We start from the raw sequence: 22,733 nt of genomic DNA, 5'->3' as shown, positions 1-22,733 counted from the left end.
TATGCCAATCGATGAGAAATCCATATCCTTCTTCATAGATCGTGCAGATCAGCTTCAAAGAGGAGGGTTTTGGGGTTGACGGTTTTGACGAAGAGGGAGAACAGGGTGGTTGTATGCGTGAGAGTGGTTACGGTGGTTGAGTGGGTCGAGTTACGAAGATGAAAAGGAGATGAAGATGATTTTGATTTTTAATTTTCTGGGTTTTTGATGATAGAGAAAATGGTAAAGATGATGGAAGATCAAGAGGGAGATGATGAATTTTCTGGATTTTATTTTAATTAATTTTTTTTGGCTCAATTACATATTTACCCTCAGATCCGTTAGTTTTTTGACGGAAAATTGCCTGGGGACCAAAACTGTTGACGGAGACAAACGTTGGGGTAGCAGAATGCTATTTTTAAACTATAGGGACTCCGTTTGCACATTTTTGAAACCTGAGGGACCAAAAGTGCTAATAAGCCAAAAAAAAATTAACTAAAAAAAAGCCTCTCTCCTAGCATTTTTTGAAGCAAAATTTTCAATCAAGTTTCATATTATATATTCTCCAACATATTATTCTCAATTGCTATCAATGCTAACCCATTAAGCATTTTCAGAGTTAATTGGTTCACCAGTTAATATCCACTTATCTAGTAAATTAGGTAGAAGAACCCAAGGAAACCTTCTAGATTCCAATGCTAATTAAGCTCTTAAAACACGGTTATATACAATTAATGTCTGGAATCATCAACTAGCAATGCGTTGGTTCGCTTGGCAACGCATCTCCTGGCCATGCAGTTCAAATCTCGCGGGTTCGAATCCCAGAGACCCCTGACTTTTTGCATAAATTTTGAATTTAAATTCGAATTAATGGCTAAAAAATTGCCACCAGGAGGAGGATTTGAACCTGTACCACTCAGGTTCCAGAGTATAGTGCTTTTCCATTGAACTAGCTCACTATATTAGAGTATTTTCGAACATTAATAATTTATATGTTTGGAAATATATCTCACAAATTTTTTTTTAGGCCCCTTCTTTTTGGAGGCCCTGGGCTGTGGGCCTGCTTGCACAGGCCCAAGGCCGGCCCTGCATGAGTGAGTGAGGACCATAGCGAAGACCTAAACTTAGTGGCCAAGCAGGCTCTACAATTTTATTTGGTTTATGAGAGAAAATACGTAGGAAAAATAGAGAGATATAAGTGAAAAAATGAGTAGATTTTATAAGTTGTTTGATAAAAAAAAAATAAGAAAGAGAAGAGAAAAAATAATGTGAATTTTCTTGTTTGGTTGAGTAAATAATGAAAGAAGAGAAGATTATTTTTTGTATGAAAAGACGTTATAACCCCTATATATACAAATTGTTTTCTTTAAGAGAATGTTAAAAACTTGAGACTTCTAACTGCCTTTTAGGTGACTTCAAAGACACACTACCTTAAACTCACGTTGTAACAACTTCTAACTGTCTTTTGGTTTCCCTTAATTTCTAATCAGTTCTTTATAATTAGGAATTTGAGACACGTGGATTGACCTCTTTAAATCACCGAGTCGTTGCTCGACTCACTTGACGAATTTGTCAAGCTTTGAAATATGATTCCTAATTTGATTGTGAATAGTTTAATCCTCAACGTCTTCCACATGAGGCATTCCCAAAGAATGCTCTCTCGACGGCGACTCTCTGTCAAACTGTTATCTTCTACGCGTTTGAATCATTGACATCAGATTGGATTACTTTTACCCACAAATCGCATCAAAATGTTCTTTCCAAATTTGATCTGACAGATGCTCTCAATCTTCGACAGTGGTGCACGATCCTGGATGATTCTACTAAGATGGTGGTGTGGTGTAGACACAACAATGAGGTACGGGTACCTGCAAAGACACTCGGACGCTTAAGTCAGTATTAGAGCAAAGATAATAAAACTCAAAACCTTACAAGAACCAAAAGTTAACAAAATGAGTAATACTTGTGCAAATGAACTATCAAACTTGTATTTATAAACAAGGTGAGAGTCATAATTGAGGCACATACCCTTAATGAAACCTTCGCGAATGGCTTATGAAATGATGACTATCTTTGAGTTGCAATTATTCAATAAAATGTATCAATTTAGTTTCATTCGGCTAATAACAGTTGGATGAGAAGAACCTTCATTTAGTTGTCCTAACTTAGTCAACATGATGTTCACTTATAAAACTTCTTAGACCATCCAAAACAATGTTAAACCTTGTGGCCACTTGAGCCAACCAGAACATTACATACATTTTTAATAAATAAATGGACCAAAAGTTTGTTCTTACCAATATTGTATAGGTTGGGACTTGGGAGTATTCCTTCCATTCCAATCCAATAGAATCCCCATGTTATCTTTCTCGTGATAGGAGGAGGAGGAGGAGAAATTGAAAAAATCTTGAATATCATTCACGAGTTTGGAGTGTAGACAAAGAAAAAAACAAGGGTGAGAGAGAGAATCTAGAAGGAGAAGAAAGAAAAAAAAGGAAAGATAGAAAAAGTAAAGCAAAACATTGATGGAGGAGACGCACAAACTTGACCAGACAGGTGGGGTCACTTTGCCTTTCCTTTCCTTTCCTTTCTCTCTTCATCTTCTTCTTCTTCTTCTTCTACTCCTTCTCCCTCTGTCTCATTCCATTACCACTCTCACCTAACCATTTATTACACACAACACAAACCTCAAATCTTACCTTCAAATCCATCCACCCCTTTTGTTCCCTCTGTCTGTCTCCCTCAAATCTTCAGAAAAACCAGATTTTTCAGCTGCCCAGTTGTTTTTTCTGTGGTTGGTCATGTCAACGGCGTCTAAAGATGATAACTTGGCCCTTTCTTCTGAGGATTCTTCATCCCCAGATGAGTCTGAGCTTGATTTGGGTCTTGGGTTAAGCCTTTCTCACCATGCAAAGTCTCATCATCAACATGCCCCTTATGCTAGAATTTTCACAGCTAAGGATTTTTCTTCTTCAGCACCATCACCCTCCTCCTCCAACGTTGCTGCTGGGACCAAGAGAGCTGCTGAATCTCTTGTTGCTACTAACCGGCCCAGGTTTTTCTTCTTTAACACCATTTTCCTTGAGAAATTCAGCTTTTTTTTTTGTTCATATATGGATCACATGGTGTTACTTTCCTTAAGAAATTCAATGGGATAGAATGAGTTTGAGGACATGTTTGCAATTTTAGTTGCTTTAAATTTTTTGATCTTATTGTGAGGTTACCAATTACAGCAAATTTGTCCTTTGAGAACTTCTTTTGTTTCTGTTTTGCCACAATCCGCTAGAGGGTTTAGTAAATAGTGTATTTACAAGTGACTGTTTATATATTTATGATAATCTAGACCCAATTGATTGCATATATATGGAAAAAAATCTGTATCATAAATTCTCAAAAGCTGGAGCAGTTAATTTCTACTTTTCAACTCAGAAGAGCAAGAATGCTGAAGTTTTCCTTAGCTTAAACTATATGGTACTGGAATTTGATTGATTAAGTTTTTTGGTCCAGTTCTATTTATAAAGATACAACCTAAAAATTCTCATTTAATGCCAACTTAAGAGTTTCCTTATAATTAGATTCACCTAATTAAGAAAAAAGGAGATAAAAGGAAAGTTATTATCAGGGGCAGAATTAGAATCAGTGTAACAAAAGCAAAGCTACAACTGAACTTCTGGAGTTGGAGTTACCCATTAGTGTATGAAGTACTGTGCAGAGTTATTGATTTGCATCAGTAGACTAAGTGCATGTTTGAAATTTTTTCTACAATTAATTCTGGAGGCCATAATAAATTCTGGGAAGAAGCTTCCATGTTTCAGAATTGATAAGAAAGAGAAGAAGTTGATCCAAACCTGCTACAAGTTGTGGAAGATTTTTCATGCTTTTATATTGCCATCTTTTTACTGTTTTAAATAAGTTGGTTAGCAATTTAATAATTCTCAACTAGAAGTTTTCCATGTGCAAATAACACTTCTATTTTGTGATGTAGATGATTATAATTTTTCTCAATGATGTCTATGGTGTTGCTATGCCTTTTTTATGAATCAAATGTTTAACAATTTTATTCTCATTTCTTCACTGATGGTGTTGTCATTTCTCTTGTGGTTTAATTTCTCGTACAGTCAAGTAGTTGGATGGCCTCCCCTTCCAGCATGTAGAATGAACAGCTTTAATAGCCAGGCCAAATCAACTGAAGTATTTGACCCTGTTGCTGAGAAGAGTAAGAGCAACAATACTGTGGTAAGGAAGGGTGCTGAAAATGGCAATGATAATAGCGTAATCAATATCAAAGACAAAAGACACATCAGGAGTTCCCCGTTCATCAAGGTAAACATGGACGGTACACCAATTGGAAGGAAAGTTGATTTGAGCGCCCATAGTTCCTATGAAACCTTAGCAGAAACATTGGAAGATATGTTTAATGAATCAACTGCATCCATCACTTGCAAAGGTGACTTTCTCTGACTTCCTACTCATAATAAAGATAACTGAATGCAACTCCTTCATTGATTTGTGTCATGTTTTCATGATCACTAGGATTTCATCAGTGTTGTGGATATTTTGTTGATTGTATACCATTTCTCTATCTGCTTTAGCATGTTGCTTCCTCTCTTCATAACTAAGAAAATCTAGTGATATGCTGTGATTAATAAAAAATGATATATTCTGAAGATCAATGAAAAATCAAAAACCAACAAGCATGTATGGATTACTTTATGCGGGTGGAGATGATAGGGGTTTCAACTTTTACTCTTCCTCTCTCTTCTTCTCCTAATCTGGGTTAGATTTAAAAGCCTTATGACATGAATATTATACTTTATAGTATTATACCAAGTAAAAGCCTTTGGTTGGAGTATATATGAGGTTGAAAATCAGTTTATAAAAGCATAATAAATAAATCTTAATGAGTGTTTTTAAAAGCAAAGATAATACAGGAATAAAAAATGTTGTAACTCATTTTGTTCAATCACTATGTTCCATTCAATTTAAAATATCCTAACAGTGGTATGATTTTTTTTTTCCCATTTTATTCTGTTCTGTTTAATTATGTTTCACCGATTTCTGTTCCATGACCTGCCGTCAATTCAAACGTACCCTGAAAGACAAAAACTACCAAACAGTAGCTTGTTTGTTTAAGTTATCTTCAACTACAATTCATAAACTGTTTGCAAGAGCTTTGATATGGAGCAAACATTTTTCAACTTTCCCAAATTCCTAATGGCATAGGGAAAAAAGTGAACAACATACGACAAAATAATTCTTGTGTATGCCATGCTATTTTCTATTTAGAAAAGACCAATTAATCTTGTATTTTAATTGTGCTCTATTAGTTTTTCCCCAATGGTATTGACATGATCATTGTCAATAGGTTCAAATGGGGATGATCGTGGCATTATTTTTGGAGGAGAAAGGCATTCAAAGTTGTTGGATGGATCTTCCAAGTTTGTGCTCACTTATGAAGACAAGGAAGGAGATTGGATGCTGGTCGGGGATGTTCCTTGGGGGTAAGAAACTGTTCTGTAATCATCAATTATTTCAGGTTCAAATCCGTGATGTTTTTACTGATACTGCTGCATTTTGTAAAAGGAAAATTTATTTGTCAGTTGACTGTCAAATAGTACATGTAATGTTAATTTGGTTAGAGAATTACGAGATTGTATCTGTGCGCTAAGAAGTAATGTTTTTAAAATCGGATGACGCCCGGGGATGGGTTTTATGTGTGAGGATCCATATGTTCCCGTGTGTCAAGCAACCAGTTATCCCAAAAGCTTAAGCTATTGGGTAGGGACTAAATGAATGGTTTTACATTATATTCTAACACGCCCCTCACGCAAGAGCCCTTCGGGCTTAAAGCGTGGATAAATGAACAGGCTCACCTACCATGTGCTTAAATTCCACTTTTTAATTAGAAAGTTAGGGAGCAAGGATCGAACTCTAGACCGCTAAGTCATAGAGACTCTGATACCATGTCAAGCAACCAATTATCTCAAAAGCTTAAGCTATTGGGTAAGGGTTTTATGAATGGTTTTATATTATATTCTAACACCATGCTTCAAGTTAGCTTGTCTTTTAACATTTGGTGCTGAAAATTAGGATATTCTGTTTTCTCTGGTTTGATATTTACTTATCTTACTCTTTCAAATTGCAATCAGGATGTTCACCGGTTCAGTGAGGAGACTACGGATCATGAGAACATCTGAGGCTAATGGACTTGGTAAATAGATGCATTATTATTCCTACCTGAACTCACCCTATATATTATTCTTTTACTAATGTGATCACTTTTTTGCAGCCCCAAGATTGGAAGAAAAGAACAGCAGACAGAAAAGCAAGCCCATATAGATATTGTTTTAATGGCTAAGGATAAGGAGAACTTATCACGTTAGTAACTGCAATAGAAGAAGAAGAAAACAAAAAAACAAGAGAAGAGCAAAGGAATACAGGAAGTACATGGATTTTGAGATTTAAATGATCCAGCTCCCTTTTTTGGTTCTTTATTGATTCAGTTTGTGTTTGCTTAACTTGGTATATTTTGTCACTGCCTCTCTATACTTGGAGGGTGCAGGCATCATAGTTTTTCATATTATACTACTGATCATAAAAGTCAGGCTCTTTATTAATGCTGTAAATGTTGGATGCTTGCTAACTTCCTCAGCCATTTAGTTACTGATTGAATTTTCTTACTGTTGTAACTCAAATTTTCCTTTGAGGGAACACCTATTTTGAGAAAGTATCTTCTTGCCACATTCTTGAGGCAAATGCTAATGAGTTCTTCAGGAGTATAGGGTTAAGAAAGAAAAAAAAAATGATGAAATATTTATTTAAAATTGGTAAATTAATATTTTTTATTCCTTAATATTTCAAGGGGACATTATGCTTACATAGAAATTAGCTTCTAAATAAGAGCTTATGCTTACATATAACATTTTCAGCTTATTTTAATGAGTTTCTAAATTACCTTATGAATAAGCGCTTATGCAATAAATGCTTATTGTTATAAGCGCTTAATTAAGTTGAAAACTAATTGAGTGCAATGTGAACAAACTTTCATCGCTCCATAAGATATGTGCTCACATTTTGTCTTGAAATGTGTACTAACATTGCACTAGTGCAAACAAATATTCAAAGACTGTCTGCTTTAATGCAGGCCTGAACCTAAAGGGATTAATGGTTATGGCTTTAGATGAAGCTAAAATGTTTGTTGTGATATGTCTGTCGCCACTTTTGTGGTTAAAAACTTAAAGCACGAGCAATCATGGGGTTTTGTAAAGAATGCTTGCCAGGAAAATTTGACCTAAAGTAATCTCTTCTGTGGTACTCATTTTGATGTAGTTGGTGTTTGATTTAGACAAGCACAAACGGATCATTAATAAGTAACTATTGACTTTATAATTACTTTATGTAACGGATATATATACCTAAAATGAGATTAAAAATCTGTCAATCTTATTAAAATTAGGTAGGTACAATTGTTTTCTTTGGTTTTGTGACTGAGCATGATACATAGAAAAAATATTTATTTGCAAAAACTAATCTATTTTGATTACAGATTTGACTGATTACAAAATTAGAGGAAATTAACAATAGTTCTAAGTACAATTGAGGAGACTTTGCAAAAACTTCAGTTTGAGTTCTTACAGAAGGCCATTAACCGGTGATGATGTGTTAATCACAAGCCTCTCCTTGCTAGCTGCTAATGTTTCATTGCTGCCACTGTTCTTTCTCCTTGGCTTTGCCTCTCCTAGCATCATTATAACATCCCTCATGGAGGGTCTGTCCTTGGGGAGTTTAGCAGTGCAAAGAAGTGCTATTCTAAGAACTAAAAGCATCTCTTCTTGAACAAGCTTGCAGTTTCCTACACTGGGGTCTAATGCTTTCTCTGGAGATTTGTTGTCTATCTTGCTTCTAATCCATCCAACAATGTCTATAGATTCTACAAACTCTTGATCTAAAGGATGCTTTCCTGTGAGAAGCTCCAACAGAACTACTCCATAACTATATATGTCAATCTTCTCATCCACCTTCAAGGAGTATCCATATTCTGCCAAAAAATAAAGCACTGAAATAGTTAGAAATGTAAATACTATACATCTAAGTGCATGTTTGGAAATTCTTGAACAATTGATTCTGAAGCCAAAATCAATTCTTGGAAGAAGCTTCTGTGAGCAGCTTCTAGGTGACAGAATTGATTCTAAGGAACTAGAAGCTGATCCAAACATGTTATACTAATGAAGAAACTTCTATTCACAAATAGGCAGGCTTCTCTTCTATTTGATTGATTTTAAAGTCAATCAGATAAACATGCTATCATAGCATATTTGGAAATCCTTCTATAATTGGTTTTAAAGTCAAAATCAATTGTGGGGGAGAAGCTTTTATTAGTAGCTTCTGGGTGCCAGAATTGATTATGAGCAGTTATGCTCTTTGAGCTTTTTACTAACCTACATTATTATAAAAACCATAGTAGTCATTACTCATATTTATGAACTAGTAACTCACCAGGGGCAATGTATCCATAGGATCCAGCAATCATGGAGACTGTCTCGTTCTTCCTGATCATCATCTTGGCTAACCCAAAATCTGCTATCCTTGCCTCAAGATTTGCGTCAAGCAGTATATTGTTTGACTTGATGTCACGATGGATAACGGGTGGATGACAATCATGATGAAGATAAGCAAGTCCTTGAGCAATTCCTAGAGCTATGTTATACCGCGAAACCCAGTCTACGAGCAACCTCCCTGCTTGTTTACCATGCAAGGCATCTCCAAGGTTTCCGTTGTGCATAAATTCATAAACTATCATCACATCAGTGTCATTATAAAGGAATCCTAGCAGTCTAACAATGTTCCTATGCCTTAGCCTCCCTAAAAGATTCACCTCTCCAACAAGATCATCACTACTGTTTCCTACTTCAATATCAGATCCTGACCTCCACAATTTCTTGACTGCCACAACGGTGCTTGATTGTGGTACCTCAGCCTTGTAAACAACCCCAGTTGCGCCCATGCCAATCACATTTGTTTCCTTGATGCAGGATAAAATGTCAGTGCTTGTAAAATCAAGCCTCTGAAATGCCATCAATCTCCAGGGCCATCCTTTGCTACCTTTAGAAAATCTTCTTCCAAAGCACCATCCTTCAGTGTACCACCTTAGGTATACAGATCTTGCAACCAAAGTTGCAACCACAATGGCAAAGATTGATGATATTCCAATTATCCATACCACAATGATGTGCTTTGCATTTGAGCTCCCATGCCTAAATGAATATGCAGGGGTTTTGCCACATGGAGGGAGAACACCACCACATAGGCCAGCATTGCCTACTAGATCATTTGGGTTTATTGTCTTTAGCGCGCCATTTTCTGGGACATGACCTTCTAGCTTGTTGTGTGAAACATTGAATGTCTCTAGAGCAGGAGACATACCAAAGTTTTCAGGTATTTGACCAGTTAGAGAGTTGTTAGCAAGTTCAAGAATGGACAATGTGGTCATGCTTGCTAATGCTTTTGGGATATCACCACTCAATTGGTTGTTCTGCAGGTTTAGTTTCACCAATTTCTGACATGAAGCAATGCTTGGCGGAATGCTTCCAGAGAAACGATTCGATGAGAGATCAAGGACTCCGAGTGAGGGACAGTCCTGAAATTGGTCTGGGATTTCACCATCCAAGTTGTTGTTGGAGACAATGAAAGTTTGCAGATTTGGAATGGAAATAATAGAGGAAGGAAGAGAAGAGTGCAGGTTGTTTCTGGAGAAATCTATGAAAGAAAGGGATGTGGAAGAAGCAAGGTCACGGGGAATTTCACCAGAAAGACTATTGTTACCCAATTCTAGCCTTTGAAGCTTCCCAAGCTTGCCAAAACCCACAGGAATAGTCCCGGATATAAAATTGTTTTGGATTCGAACACGAACGAGCGAAGGGCACGTTGATAGGCTTGCCGGAATTGGACTGGAAAAGGCATTGTTGAAAAGTATAAGCTTGGTGAGATTTCCCTTGTTGCAAAGAGTTTCTGGAATCTTACCAGAGAGTGAGTTGGATGATACATCCAACCACTGCAGTGGGGAATTCTTGCCAAGATCACTAGGCAGTGACCCTGACAACGAATTGTTCCAGAGCTCAAGCACCTCTAGCTGAGGCAAGCTCCCAAGGCCAGAAGGCACGGGACCGGATAACCGGTTTCGCATGAAGTTCAGAAGTTGTAAATTCTTCAGCTGACCTATCGCAGCTGGAATATTTCCAGATAACATGTTATCTGAGAGATCCAGCTGCACCAATGAAGTCACATTGCAAATCTCTGGTGGAATCTTGCCTTCAAAATTGTTCTTGTAGAAGAAAACTGTGTCCAACACTCTAAGCTTTCCCAACTCAGAAGGGATTTCACCACCAAGATTGCCTTCTGCTAAATCAAGATACTTCAAATTGGTGAGATTTCCAAACTCTGCTGGAATCCCACCTTCAAACTCATTGTACCCAATGATCATATACTCCAGTGATGAAAGTTTTCCCAGCTCTCCTGGGATCTTCCCAGTGAGATTATTCCCAGACAAACCAAGAAACTTCAACTTACTCAAGCCAGCGAACGATTTCGGAACTGACCCTTCAAAGAAGCTGCCTCTGATATCAAGTGTCTCCAAGGAAGAGGCATTTCCAAGATCCTCAGGAAGAAAACCAGAGAAATTGTTGCTGGATGCATTTAAGGTCACAAGCCCTGAAGCCTTTCCAAGGCCTAAAGGAAAGTCACCTGTGAAGAAATTCTGGCTCACATCAAGACTCTTCAGTGAGGTGAGATTGACTATGGATTTTGACAACGATGACTCAAATCCATTGCAGCACAAGTTGAGAGAAGTGAGACTTTTAAGCTTTTGTATCTCATTGGAGATGCTTCCACTCAGATTCATGTGAGAGAGATCAAGCTTCTCTACAGCTCCAGCTGAATTGCACTGAACACCAGTCCAATTACAATGAGCTTGTGCTTTATCCAACATTTTCCAATCATGAAGACTATTCAGTGGATCACTGAGACCTGCTTTTATAGAAATCAAAGTGGATGCTTCATCATTAGCAGAAGCAGCATAAGAGAAACACCAAATGCAACAGAAGAAGAAGGAAAACTGAGGTTTCAGCTGCATTTTGTTCTTGCTTGATCTGTCTCTCAATTGTCCACCATTTGAGGGTGTCGACAGAACAATATTGACAGAGAGTGTTATCTCTAGTTTTTGAGGAAGTAGTAATTGAGAATGTAAATGTGGTTTGATATATGATAAGGTTGGTCTAATTATAAACCTTTGATTAGTTTTGATCATTTTTAAGGTCTTGTCAGGTTTATGAACTGGTTTTTGATTAGAAGATAGTGATGTTAAAGTTGTGACAGCAAAGCTTTGGACTTATTGGAAGTTTCTCCGACATAAAACATGGGAGAGAATGTGACCCTTCATACACTGTGTTAGTTTCTACTTCTTGCTTTGTTTGTTATCAACTTATCTTTGTCAACTTGAAGGAGGAATAATGGTGCAGTTGTTGTACTTTTTTTATTAAAAACAATTGATTCTCTCCTATTTGTTTATTTTGAGTCTCTATTAATTCTTGCTAAGAAGATTGGAGAATAAAGGAATGTAAGATCCAAATAATTCACTTCAACTTTCTTTCCCAATTGAAACTATTTAAACAGTACATTTTTTTTCCATCAGTTCACAGGTATTTATATTATATCAATTTGGCAATCTATGACTGAGATTCAACCTGTTGTGGGGGAATGTGTAGAAGTGACAAAAAAAGTTACAGTTGAGGGAACTTTATAAGTATGTGCTTTTACAACGGCTGCTTTCAGAGCCTTTTCCTTATGGGGTGTTAATAAATAGTATCTAAACTAAAAGCATCTTACCATGCCAGAACCTAAACATTCATTAAAAATGTTCATTAAGCTAACTTTAAGGGTGTTTTATGATTGTGAAAGTTGAATTTCCAGCGGATTTGGAAGGTAACTTCTAAGTTCTAACCATGACAAAGATTCATAAATGATGCATAAGTGGCCCAACTAACATATGGTTAATGGTAGGTTCCACCAGAACATGGATGTACTTGTAATTGTCTCAACAAAATCCAAACTGGAATCCTTAAACAGAGGAATTTTTTGTATTTAACATCACAAATCCACCTACACCAAGAGAGTTATGAGTATAGAAGAAAGAGATATGAGAGATGTGTTTGAAAAACAAGACAGTGATAAAAAGTGAAAGCCAGTTGAAATGGGATGGAAGAAAATTTGGGTATGAATATATCAAAACCCTTTAACAAAAGAGTATAGAAGAAGGAAGGAAGAGACAAGAGTGAAATAAAAACAATATGATAATATTCAAATGGGAATATCAGAACCATTATCCATTTTTCCCCCTGATGGTTTTAGCCCCCATAAATGTTGATTATTCAATATGATTTAGAGAAGGGAATCTTTCCATGTTACATGGCGAAAGTAACATGAAAATAAGACAATTCTACTGTTCATTGATTTTCTTAAGAAAATAAAAGTACAAAAAAAATGATTGAGGTAAAACTGCAATAGATGAAGGTTTTCTTCTTTTTCCCTTATTAGAAGATAAATAAGAAGGCAAAACTGCAATAGATGAAAGTAGTAGCATGCCCTCAAGAGTAGAGAATAAATTATTAAAGGAAATCAACAACTACAAGTAAATGGGGGCAAAGTAGTGCACTGAATCAATCATGGTGTGGTGTGAGCCCACCAACTGCCACTTCTTTGAGATCTAAATTCTTAATTTTTTTTAGTGTGCATCAAGTATTCCTACTCTCGAAATCATGAGATTAATATTATCGAGACTCTTGGGTAGGCTTCTGTCACCTTCCTTACACATTGATAAGAGATCACACATTTCAACTAAGGGTCCCTTCGACTAAATGTTTAAGAATCTCAGCTATTTATCAACTGTAATGGAATTTGTTGGTAAGTTTTCAATTTGTTTATTGTTTTTGCAGTTTCCAGACTTACAATATTCACATGCAGGCATGTGGGCGTGTTGGACTTAAGAAAGTAGTATTAAGTGATGATAGCATTAGTGGCATGCACTGCCGTTTCTATTGCCTGAAACTGAAACACATTTGGCACCTGTCCACGTTATGGAAGCCATGTGAAATAGCAGCTTCCTAGTGAAGTACATCCATCTTTCCTTATTATTGGAGAGAGAGACACATAGTGGAGATCTCAAATAATGATGAATTTGGTCATGTTGAATTATTTGATGGCTGTTCTTTCTCATAAACCTTTTATTTTTTCATATGGGAATCCGAAGGATTAGATTGGAGAGGATGTTTAAAACCTTACTTACGTGCGTACGTCCACATGACTCTGTGCCAAGCAAAACTAGAAAGAAAAAAAAGGAAAAAAGATAGAATGAAAACTCTTATTACATGATACATCCAGCAAAGAGATGCTAAAACGGGATCAAAAGTGTTCATGGTTCTAATAATTGCACATGTAACTCATATTTGTACTTTTAAAAAATAGATTTCTTTGCATGCCACTCCTTGTTATTGATCAAAATCTTCATATCTATCTATATATATGTAAAACACACTTATATTTTTTTAAGCATTAAATGTGTATATGTACAAGAGACTTCATCATTGTATTAAATACAAAGATTGAATTAAAATAATAATCTACATTAGTTTTTTTTATAAGCATAATAATCCACATTAGTAAGTTGGCATATGAGGGAGTAAGGATTAAGAAACTCACAGAAATGAAAAGTCCCAAATAATGGTTAAATAAATAAATAGATGAATATGTATAATCAACATACAATGAATAATGTACTCCTAGAATATATTTGTGTTTTCTGATGTATTTGCATTTTTCTTTTAATGAAAGGTCAATGAAATGAACTCGCAAAAAATTATACTAGATGCATATCCATGGAGATGTAACCGACTAAAAAAATTTAAGCATCAGTTATTAGAAAATAATGAGGTTATAATTTGAAATCGTGTGGTATACCACAACTCTAAAAACTTAATAAAATTGCAATGTTTAAAGCCATTAACTAATTAAAAAAAATAAAATTATAAGACAATAGTGAAGGAAATAGTGACTCTTCTTCTATTTAATATATTTCTTGTATTTATAAAAAATTATAAATTATAAAGATCTTACAATCAAAAAATACAATTAAAAACAAATATGTGCATTTGAGTTTATATGTAAAGGAGATTTGGTCCCGTATGATAGCTCAAGTGGTAAGAGCTGGGGACATATGAGTTGGATAGGGGGAGGTTCAGGAATCAATTCTTAGCGAGTGCAATTTATCTTTCCGATGTACCAAAAAAAATGTAAAGGAGACTTGAGTATTACATTAAAAACATTAAATCATAAAACAATAAATATTTATTTGCATTTGACAAATATTAAAAATTAAAATTATTTTAAAATTGAAAAATGCTGCTACAAGGTATTTAATATTAACTATAACATATATGTGCATTATTGAAAAAAATATATGTTTTTTTTTCTATGATATATTAATAAAAATTACTCAAGGAAGCATAATAGAGAAAATAATAATGGTCAAAGTTGAATAAATGTTTGCTGTGAGAGGCCTGGTCTATCCACTTAACGTGATCGTAGAGCCTTAAGGAATTAGTCTCATGGCTATCGGCTGTGAGAAAATACTCTCAAACCAAATAAGCTGAAAAAAATTATATTCACAAGATAATATTTTGGGCTTTTTTTTGTAAAAAGGTTATTTAAGCTATCACTTATTATAATTCAAAAAGTTAAAATTAATTTATTCTTCTTGGTCTTGACATGTCACACCAAATGACTTTTCCAGGTAAAAAATATAAAAAATGATATTAAAACTTATTTCATGACATTAAACACTTACTACTTAACATTTTTTTAGTATTTTAAATATTTCAAATTAACTTAATAATTTTTCATATTATTAAATAAATAAAATTTTCATTGTTAAAATTATTTTATGCTAATAATTAAATTTGAGTAATATTAATTATTTATACAAAATGAACTATAATTAATATTTATTGAAATGTCTTGACATAATTTTTTTATATTTATAGTGAAAAATATTTTAATTTTAATTATTTAACTATAATAATTTTTATATAATGTTAAACAATATTTTAAGTAAGCCTGTGCATCGCACATGTATGATATATAGTATGTTTTATACTTCACACTTCCGAGCAATAAGTAGATCTTTGATGGACTGATCTCTTCATTTTCTTGTGTTTCAGGCCCAACTTAGTATCAGGGCCTCAGTTTGGTCTGCATATATAATTGAGGCTGAAGGGACAAAATTAAAAGTCCATCTAAACAGCTCAAGTGGTTAAAGAGTGTTGGACCAAAAAATAAAGAGTGTTGGAGAGAGCCAATGTGCAATGACATCAAGAAAACTAGACATCATGAGCATGTCTGTTTGAAGTTTTCAAAACAGTTTTCAGTCCTGTTTGGTACGATCTGTTTTAAAAAATTATTTTTGAAAACAGTTCTCATTTTCAGTTTTTAAAACTAAAAAACTAAAACAAGTAAAAGATATTTTCAGTTTCTGTTTTTAGTTTTCAGATATCAGTTTTCTAAATGTTTAAAAACATGTCATTCAAACTGTTTTTTCTTATGAAAACTGTTCTTAAAAATTATTTCTAAAAACTGTTTTAAAAACTGAAAATGAAAACTGTAATCAAACATGCCACATATTTTTATTTAAAATCTTAGTATTGAGTGTATGAGTCACATCACATCTTATAAAACATCAACTATATTCATATTTAATTAATGTGAGACTTCAACTCACATTTGAATTCTCAGCAATGAGCTGACGTAGGTTGTAGGGGTCGACAAAATGAAAAGATGAATTGGACTCGTGATATTCACATGAGTCGTTATACATGAATATATCGACACTCTGATGACATCTTAGTTTGTGACAATTTTTAACTGTTACAACTTGGATGCATTGCAAGAAACATACGAAACAAAACTATGGCTCTTTTAAACCTCGACAAAAAGTGCGTGTATGTTTTGCATGAGCACATTTTGTGGCAATTTCACACTGCCACAACCCTAAAATCATGTGTCGCTAAGATGTGGGAAATCTCCTATGTCTATGAATCTTTTTGTTCACCTACCAAAAAAGAAAAAATATTTTAAATGATAATTTTCATATTAATATATTTTTTCAAAGTAATACCAGGCCAAGAAGAACAAAGGCCCAAAACACCAGGCCATAGCAACAGTCAGCAGCATAGGATTAAAAAAAGCTCTATTGGTCCAAAAAAGAAGCTCTTAAGTCTTAATATATTATTGACCAAAAAAAAAAAAAAAAAAAAAAAGTCTTAATATATCCTTTTCCTTTCTATTTTTTTTTTCTGTTTTTAACCAGTGTAGCTTGGATTCCTCAGGAGATTAATTTGTTGAAAGAAACTTATTTACTTAATGTCGTCCCTAAGACTTGAGATCAGTCTATAACGGTAAGTGTACGTTAGGAACTAAAAAATTGAGTAAAATACACTTACCCCCCTCAATGTTTGTTAGAAAAACACTCCACCCCATTCTTATTCAAAATATACACTCCACCCCACTCATTTTATCAAGTTAACCTCATTCAAAAATATGCTAACAAAATATTCCATTCAAATCAAAATTATTTAATGTAAACTTATTTTTCCTTTTTTTTATGGTTATTTTTTTTTCCAGAAAAAAACGTCACTTTCTAATATTTGACCAAACAAATATTCTCAATGCTTACATACTGTTGGAGCTGGTATATAAAGTAATCATTTTATAAAATAATTCAATAATAAATATGTATGAAATAGTTTTAAATTAAAACTTATGGTAAAAGTACGTTAAACTTCTACTCCATAAAAGAATATAAAGTTATATTATTATTTTAATTAATTAATTAATTTGGATAATATGATGGTGTTGGTTATAATATGTTAAATGTTAAAGTATATATTACTTTTAGTAATTGAAAATGAGGGATGTTATTGATATATGATAAGAGAATTTTATTAAATAATATTCATACACTACTCAATGAATTCATAAGCAACATTTTTTTATAAAGCTAGGAAAAAGAAATTTAATTAGTATTTATTTGGTGAAATTTTAATTAGTATGAAATTAATTTTGAAATATTTTTATATAATTCACTATATATAAAAATCCTTTATAAATTGGGTATTACTAGTAATTGTGATGTTATATTCTTTTTTGTTGAAACTAACGTTTTTTTTTAAATGGAACTGACGTTAAATGATTTTTATTTGAAATTGAGGTTTTTTTTTTGAAAAAAATAAAATAAAAAATAACCAGAAAAAAAAAGAAATGAAAAAATAAGTTTACATTAAATAATTTTGATTTGAATGAAATATTCCGTTAGCATCTTTTGGCTGGAGTTAACATGATAAAATGAGTGGGGTGGAGTGTATATTTTGAATAAGAATGGAGTGAAGTGTTTTTCTAGCAAACCTTGAAGGGGTAAGTGTATTTTACTCAAAAAATTAAAAGAGTGTAATTGACATAATAAGTATCATAATTCCTGTAACGTGTATTATTCCTGGGCTGCCATGTAAGCATCAACAATTGTCACACACAAAATCCTTTGCAAAAAGCAAAGGATTATCTTCACAAATGAATGGCTGTCTTCATTACACACCAGCCTTTTGTGGACCACAATTTTACTCTTTTATGACTACCAGAGCAACCATTTTTTTGTACACAGTTCATTTTTCAATGGCAACTCTGCACTCTCTTGCATTGTCCTCTCCGCTTTCCAACTCAATTCAGAAGCCACGCTTATACTCAGGTAAACACAATCACTTATGTTTTCTTAGTATATGAAGTGTGCAAAGACTCAGATTCTGAGACTCTTCATACAAGTTGGGATGATGCAATTATGTTAGACATTGTATGGATTTGATGATATTTATGTCAGCATGTTTGCTTGGGGATTCAAATTTATGGTTATTGTTCATCTTAAGTTCTATACCTGAAATTCCACAATTTCATTCAGATTGGGTTTTTAGTGTTAAGGCATTATAGTATGGATTGTCATTAACATTGTATTGGTTGATTGGTTTGTCCCTATTGTACAACAAAAGGAGGCTGGCATTCTTTTCATTTTCATTGTTTTTTCTTGACATCATAAAATTGTCAGAGCAAAGCATTTAGAATAATAGTATAATATAAACATATTGAAGGACCAAAAAGTGTGATACATTGATTTGTGCAACCTTAAGAAGAAGCAGGATTTCGGTTGTAAGTTTGGAGTGATGTACCCATGTTGTGGAGAAAAGTAATTTGAAAACTGAAAATCTACAATTAACAACAGAATTAGCACTATCCTGAAGTTTTCAAGCATATGGGATGATAAGAGCACAGCTATATTATGAATAGACTGTGTACACAAAATCACAACAAACCTATCACATGGCTTCGGTGACATACAGGGTAATGTTGACAATACAGGCAGGATTTGATTTTTTCATTAAAAGTAACATGTTGTTTATGCTACTTTAAAAAATTCTCACCATCAAGTATTTTTTATGCAGTAATCGTATAAGTTCCTTTAGAGTAGCGTGTGTTTGTGAGTTTTTAGGGGAGGGAAGGGGAAAGATTTGAGGGGAATGGGAGGGGAGGGCAAGTGAGAGTGAAGGGGGGTAAGCCCTTGCCTTGTTTGCAAGTTCAAAATTCCTCTAAACCCCCCAATTTTGGGAACTCGACAAAACAACTAAATGAGGGTCTTGGAGGATTTTCAAGAATTCCTCAAACCTTTCACACCTTTTTAAAATCTCCCAAACAAGGGGAGAGATTCTCATATGTCTCACCCTTCCCTCCCCTCCCCTAGGAAATCCAACTCACAAACACACTCTTAGTCTCAAGCTACATTTCGCAGGGGTGCCATTTTCCCTTAGCCCCTAAAATTATAAAAGTTCTTTGGACTTTTGAAGTGCATATGATTTCTTTGAAGATGTTTATCACTAGCAATTTAAAGTAATGCTAATGGCCTGATTTCATTCATTGTGAACATGATAGACTCTTTGTTTATGCAGTCCCATCTTCAATTGTCCAAAGAAGCTCCAACTCCTCATTTAATGGTCAACATTTACACCTTCCACATTTGAGGTTACCTAAGCTAACACAAAACACTGCGATGCACACGCCTGTTATCATGATGGTGAAACCAGCAATTCAGTTCATTCAAGGAAATGATGAACTAACAATACCGGATGTGAGGCTGACAAAATCAAGGGATGGAACAAACGGCATGGCGATCTTCAAGTTCGAACAACCCTCGGTCTTTGACGCTTCTGGAGAAGTAGGTGATATCACTGGTTTGTACATGATTGATGAGGAAGGAGTCCTTCAGTCCACTGATGTAAGTGCTAAATTTATCAATGGAAAGCCCTCAATAATTGAAGCCAAGTACATAATGCGGACGCCACGGGAGTGGGATAGATTCATGAGATTCATGGAGCGGTACTCGAATGCAAATGGTTTGCAATTCATAAAGAAATGAGTTGATGTACTAACTTTTCCCTTCTATTCTTTTTTCCTCTGTCAAGAAGTTTGATTTCTGTAATATAGTTAGATGGAACTTGAGTGAAATGCAAAATTGGCGGACTCATAACTTCAATTCAAGTCCACATATCCCTATTGACAACCATTTTTGTTTTATAAAATGGTCATTGTCTTGCGGCTGATTAGTTTTCATGTGACTGTTTTTATATAAAAGAGTTGGAAAGCTTGTTGGAAAGCTTGTTGTTTTCAATGACTTCCTTTTGTTATGTTTTGAATTAAGGATGAAATGCCCAGCATGATGCTTGGTAATTTCTGACCATATTCTGTCTGCTGTTCTATCTGCTTAACTTATTCATTTGTGTCTATTTACCCTTTTTATAATTATGGAATGCCTTTGCCCGGATGCTTGAGACTAATTTAGCCGGGATTTAGGCTATGTTTGGATACGCACTGGTGCAAACAAATAGTAGCACTCACTTTGAAATTCAAAATTAATAGAACTTTTCTTATCAATTGTGATGAAAATTTGTTCATATTGCACTCATCCGGTATTTAAACACATTTATTGGTCGATCTTGCTAATAATGGATCTACGTCTCTTTGTCCAAAAGAAATTAAGCTTATAAGTCTCTTTCTTCTAGGATATACAGGAGTGGCATGATTTTTTCTTTGTGGTACTAGACCCTTTCGGGATTATGGGGATGCCTCACAACCTTTAACTAGGGTCTAGGGGGTCAGGATGAGGGAGGGGAAGGAGAATGACAAAGGATGTTCTACTAAGGGGTGTTTATTATTAAAGAAAACTTTTTGAGACATATATCCTAATCAAGTTGTTGCGTTCTAAGGTAAGCTCAAGTAAGAAAGGTACAAAAAGTAAACCCTAGCAGAGCACTAAAATAACAAAGATGTAATAAAAGAGAATATTCTCATTAATTGTCAAAAAGTTCCTGGTACAAGGTGATGACCTTCCCTTTTATAGAGGGTACGGTCATGATGTGAACTTTTCCTACATTTGGGCCTGACAACCAAGGCCCAAATCCCTACGCACATAGGACAAATCCAAGAGAATCTTCCAGCTGGCTTGCGGGTCCACTTAAAGGGGGCGACAATCCTCGGTATTTCGCCAGTTCCCGCCATGTCTTCCTTCGTCCAGCTGATTGCTTGTTTTGGGCGGGCATGAAGGTCTTTATGTCCAGCCCAGTCCACATGCCCCCAAGACATGAGGCTCAGGTAGATTGAGTCGAAATGTCTTCAATATGCTATTTCGTCGCATGCCTCCATTGTTCATTGAGTGATTTTTGGTGAAGTTGTTTGTGAATGTATTGGTTATTTTACACTACCGCCTTCACGTTTGCTATTATATCGCCACTTTCCATATTCGTTGATATACCGCCACTTGTTTTGTTTTGTTGTTATGCCGCCACTTTTATGTTTTGTTGTTATGCCGCCACTTTTGTGTTTATAGAGATATGTCGCCATTGTCTCAACCGTTAATCAAGTCTTTTCCACTGACACACGCAATCCTTGTTTTCCGGGATTCGTCATCATTTGCCATGAATGCAGTTTCTATTTGTGTGTCTCGAGGAGTTATACCTTTTCACTTCGCACCTTTTTTTAAAAAAAATTTAAATTTCAAATCCCACGACGTTTCGCTATTTGTCCCACTCATTCTCTCTCGTCTTTTCCCCTATAAAACCGCTTTTACCTCTTCACTTTTTTACTTTCTGAAACTTTCTCAATTTCTCCTCTTCGAACTCCGGCGAATCCTTGCTTACTCCGGCCGTCGTCATTGCGCGGTGTTCTCCTTTAGCCGACATTCTCCTTACCCAATCTCTCATCCCTTCCTCCGGTGAGTTCTTTACACCCTTTTTTCTCATTTTCTTTTCTTTCTTTGACACAGTTCATCTTCTTCTTTTAACTTTCATGAAATTACCCAGTATGTCATTGAATAGTGTTAGTGTTTCTTCCTTAGAGCTTTCGTCACCTTCAACGGAGGGGGAAATTTCTGCCCCCTCTGTTATTGAAATTCATTCCTCGCCTTCCATTCACGAGGATTCCGGACCAGCCGGTTCTGTTGATTCAGTCCTTTCCTCCAATGAAGGTTTATCCTCGCCTGAATGGCGAACAGATGTACACTTGGTTGAAGACAAATGTCTGTGGCGTTCTATCTGGGGTAGTATTGGGAGCATTAATTCGCTTCGAATATCTGCTCAAGGGTTTACAAAGGTAAATCCCGCCACTTCATGTAACGAGGACCTTCAGCTAAATGCTCTTCCCTGTGGCGAGGATGACTGTGTTCTTTTGCGAAAAGATTCATCAGATGAGTCGCCCGACTTCTTTTTCGTTTATGGTTATTTTTTCACTGATTTGAACATTAAACTTCATTTTTCGCCTTTCATATGTCATGTTTTGTCCTTTCTGAATGTGGCGCCTTGCCAACTCCAGCCCAATGCCTGGGGCTTTATCCGTTGCTTCGAAATCTTATGTGATCATTTGAGCTTCACGCCCACCTACCCTTTGTTTTTTCTTTTCTATAAATCTATTACTAAGAAACCTACTTCCGTGAAGTGGGTTCCTCTCCTAGCCCGCAAGAAAATGAGTCAGTTTACTGCTCTTAAGAGCCATTACAAAGTGTGGCAGAAAAAATATTTTAAAGTTGCTGAGTCGCCTGAAGTAAAGAACTTGTTCCGGGATTCCAACAATTGTCCTCTCTTCCCATTTTACTGGACAAAAAATCCTCGCCGAAAAATCTCTGTTACGTATGACGCCTTAGACGATTCTGAGCGAGGGGTTGCCGATTATCTTCGTTCATTGCCGGTATTCTCTGGTCATGAGTTGATTGAGGCGTCAAAAACTGGCACCTTAAATCAATTTTTTAGTAAGTTAATGATCTTTACACATAACTTGCTTTTTCATTCATGCCTCACTTCTAACTGTGATACTTTCCTGTGTAGCAACGATGGGTAAAGGTAAGGTCGATGCCAGCCCTTTGAAGATGAAAGAATATCTCGCCCAATCTGCTGAGGCGGCGAGAAAAAGAGCTGCTGATGCTGAGCAGAAGAAAAAACTTGAAGGTACATCTGATTCAGACAATATCAGAGACCCTAAGCGCCATAAAACTTCAAGCGCCACTGAAAAAGCTGCTAGTGACAAACTCTTGCACCAGACGACTCTAAATCAATCCGGTTTGGCCTCAA

General features: G+C 35.3%; 3 protein-coding genes across 3 annotated transcripts; 2 read left to right on the top strand and 1 right to left on the bottom strand.

Moving 5' to 3' along the window:
• The first annotated feature begins 2,439 nt into the window (after positions 1-2,439).
• LOC130720920 (auxin-responsive protein IAA11-like) lies at positions 2,440-6,735 on the top strand. Its single transcript, XM_057571628.1, has 5 exons — positions 2,440-3,034; positions 4,098-4,426; positions 5,345-5,480; positions 6,129-6,190; positions 6,269-6,735. The coding sequence occupies exons 1-5, from the start codon at positions 2,781-2,783 to the stop codon at positions 6,316-6,318; spliced, it is 831 nt and encodes a 276-aa protein (XP_057427611.1). The 5' UTR covers positions 2,440-2,780; the 3' UTR covers positions 6,319-6,735.
• Positions 6,736-7,400: 665 nt separating this feature from the next.
• Positions 7,401-11,427, bottom strand: LOC130720919 (MDIS1-interacting receptor like kinase 1-like). Its single transcript, XM_057571627.1, has 2 exons — positions 8,476-11,427; positions 7,401-8,017 (listed from the first exon to the last, which is right to left on the bottom strand). Exons 1-2 carry the CDS (start codon positions 11,279-11,281, stop codon positions 7,611-7,613), a joined length of 3,213 nt encoding a protein of 1,070 aa, XP_057427610.1. The 5' UTR covers positions 11,282-11,427; the 3' UTR covers positions 7,401-7,610.
• Positions 11,428-17,661: 6,234 nt separating this feature from the next.
• On the top strand, positions 17,662-19,786 carry LOC130720875 (photosystem II reaction center PSB28 protein, chloroplastic). The gene is made up of 2 exons (XM_057571576.1): positions 17,662-17,821; positions 19,068-19,786. Exons 1-2 carry the CDS (start codon positions 17,704-17,706, stop codon positions 19,532-19,534), a joined length of 585 nt encoding a protein of 194 aa, XP_057427559.1. The 5' UTR covers positions 17,662-17,703; the 3' UTR covers positions 19,535-19,786.
• The last annotated feature ends 2,947 nt before the right edge of the window (positions 19,787-22,733 follow it).

Source organism: Lotus japonicus, chromosome 5 (genome assembly GCF_012489685.1).
Source record: "Lotus japonicus ecotype B-129 chromosome 5, LjGifu_v1.2".
NCBI classification, from domain to species: Eukaryota; Viridiplantae; Streptophyta; class Magnoliopsida; order Fabales; family Fabaceae; genus Lotus; species Lotus japonicus.
Note: the sequence above shows the minus strand (reverse complement) of the source record. Positions and strands in the feature narration are given on the sequence as shown.

Bases quoted from the DNA above. Each gene is read 5' to 3' on its own strand.
- LOC130720920 (XM_057571628.1), top strand. From the start codon at position 2,781: ATGTCAACGGCGTCTAAAGATGATAACTTGGCCCTTTCTTCTGAGGAT. The intron at 5,481-6,128 runs GTAAGAAACTGT...AATTGCAATCAG, and splicing joins GTCGGGGATGTTCCTTGGGG to GATGTTCACCGGTTCAGTGA. The intron at 6,191-6,268 runs GTAAATAGATGC...ACTTTTTTGCAG, and splicing joins ATCTGAGGCTAATGGACTTG to CCCCAAGATTGGAAGAAAAG.
- LOC130720875 (XM_057571576.1), top strand. From the start codon at position 17,704: ATGACTACCAGAGCAACCATTTTTTTGTACACAGTTCATTTTTCAATG. The intron at 17,822-19,067 runs GTAAACACAATC...TTGTTTATGCAG, and splicing joins GAAGCCACGCTTATACTCAG to TCCCATCTTCAATTGTCCAA.
- LOC130720919 (XM_057571627.1), bottom strand. From the start codon at position 11,281: ATGATCAAAACTAATCAAAGGTTTATAATTAGACCAACCTTATCATAT. The intron at 8,018-8,475 runs GTGAGTTACTAG...ATTTTTTGGCAG, and splicing joins CTATGGATACATTGCCCCTG to AATATGGATACTCCTTGAAG.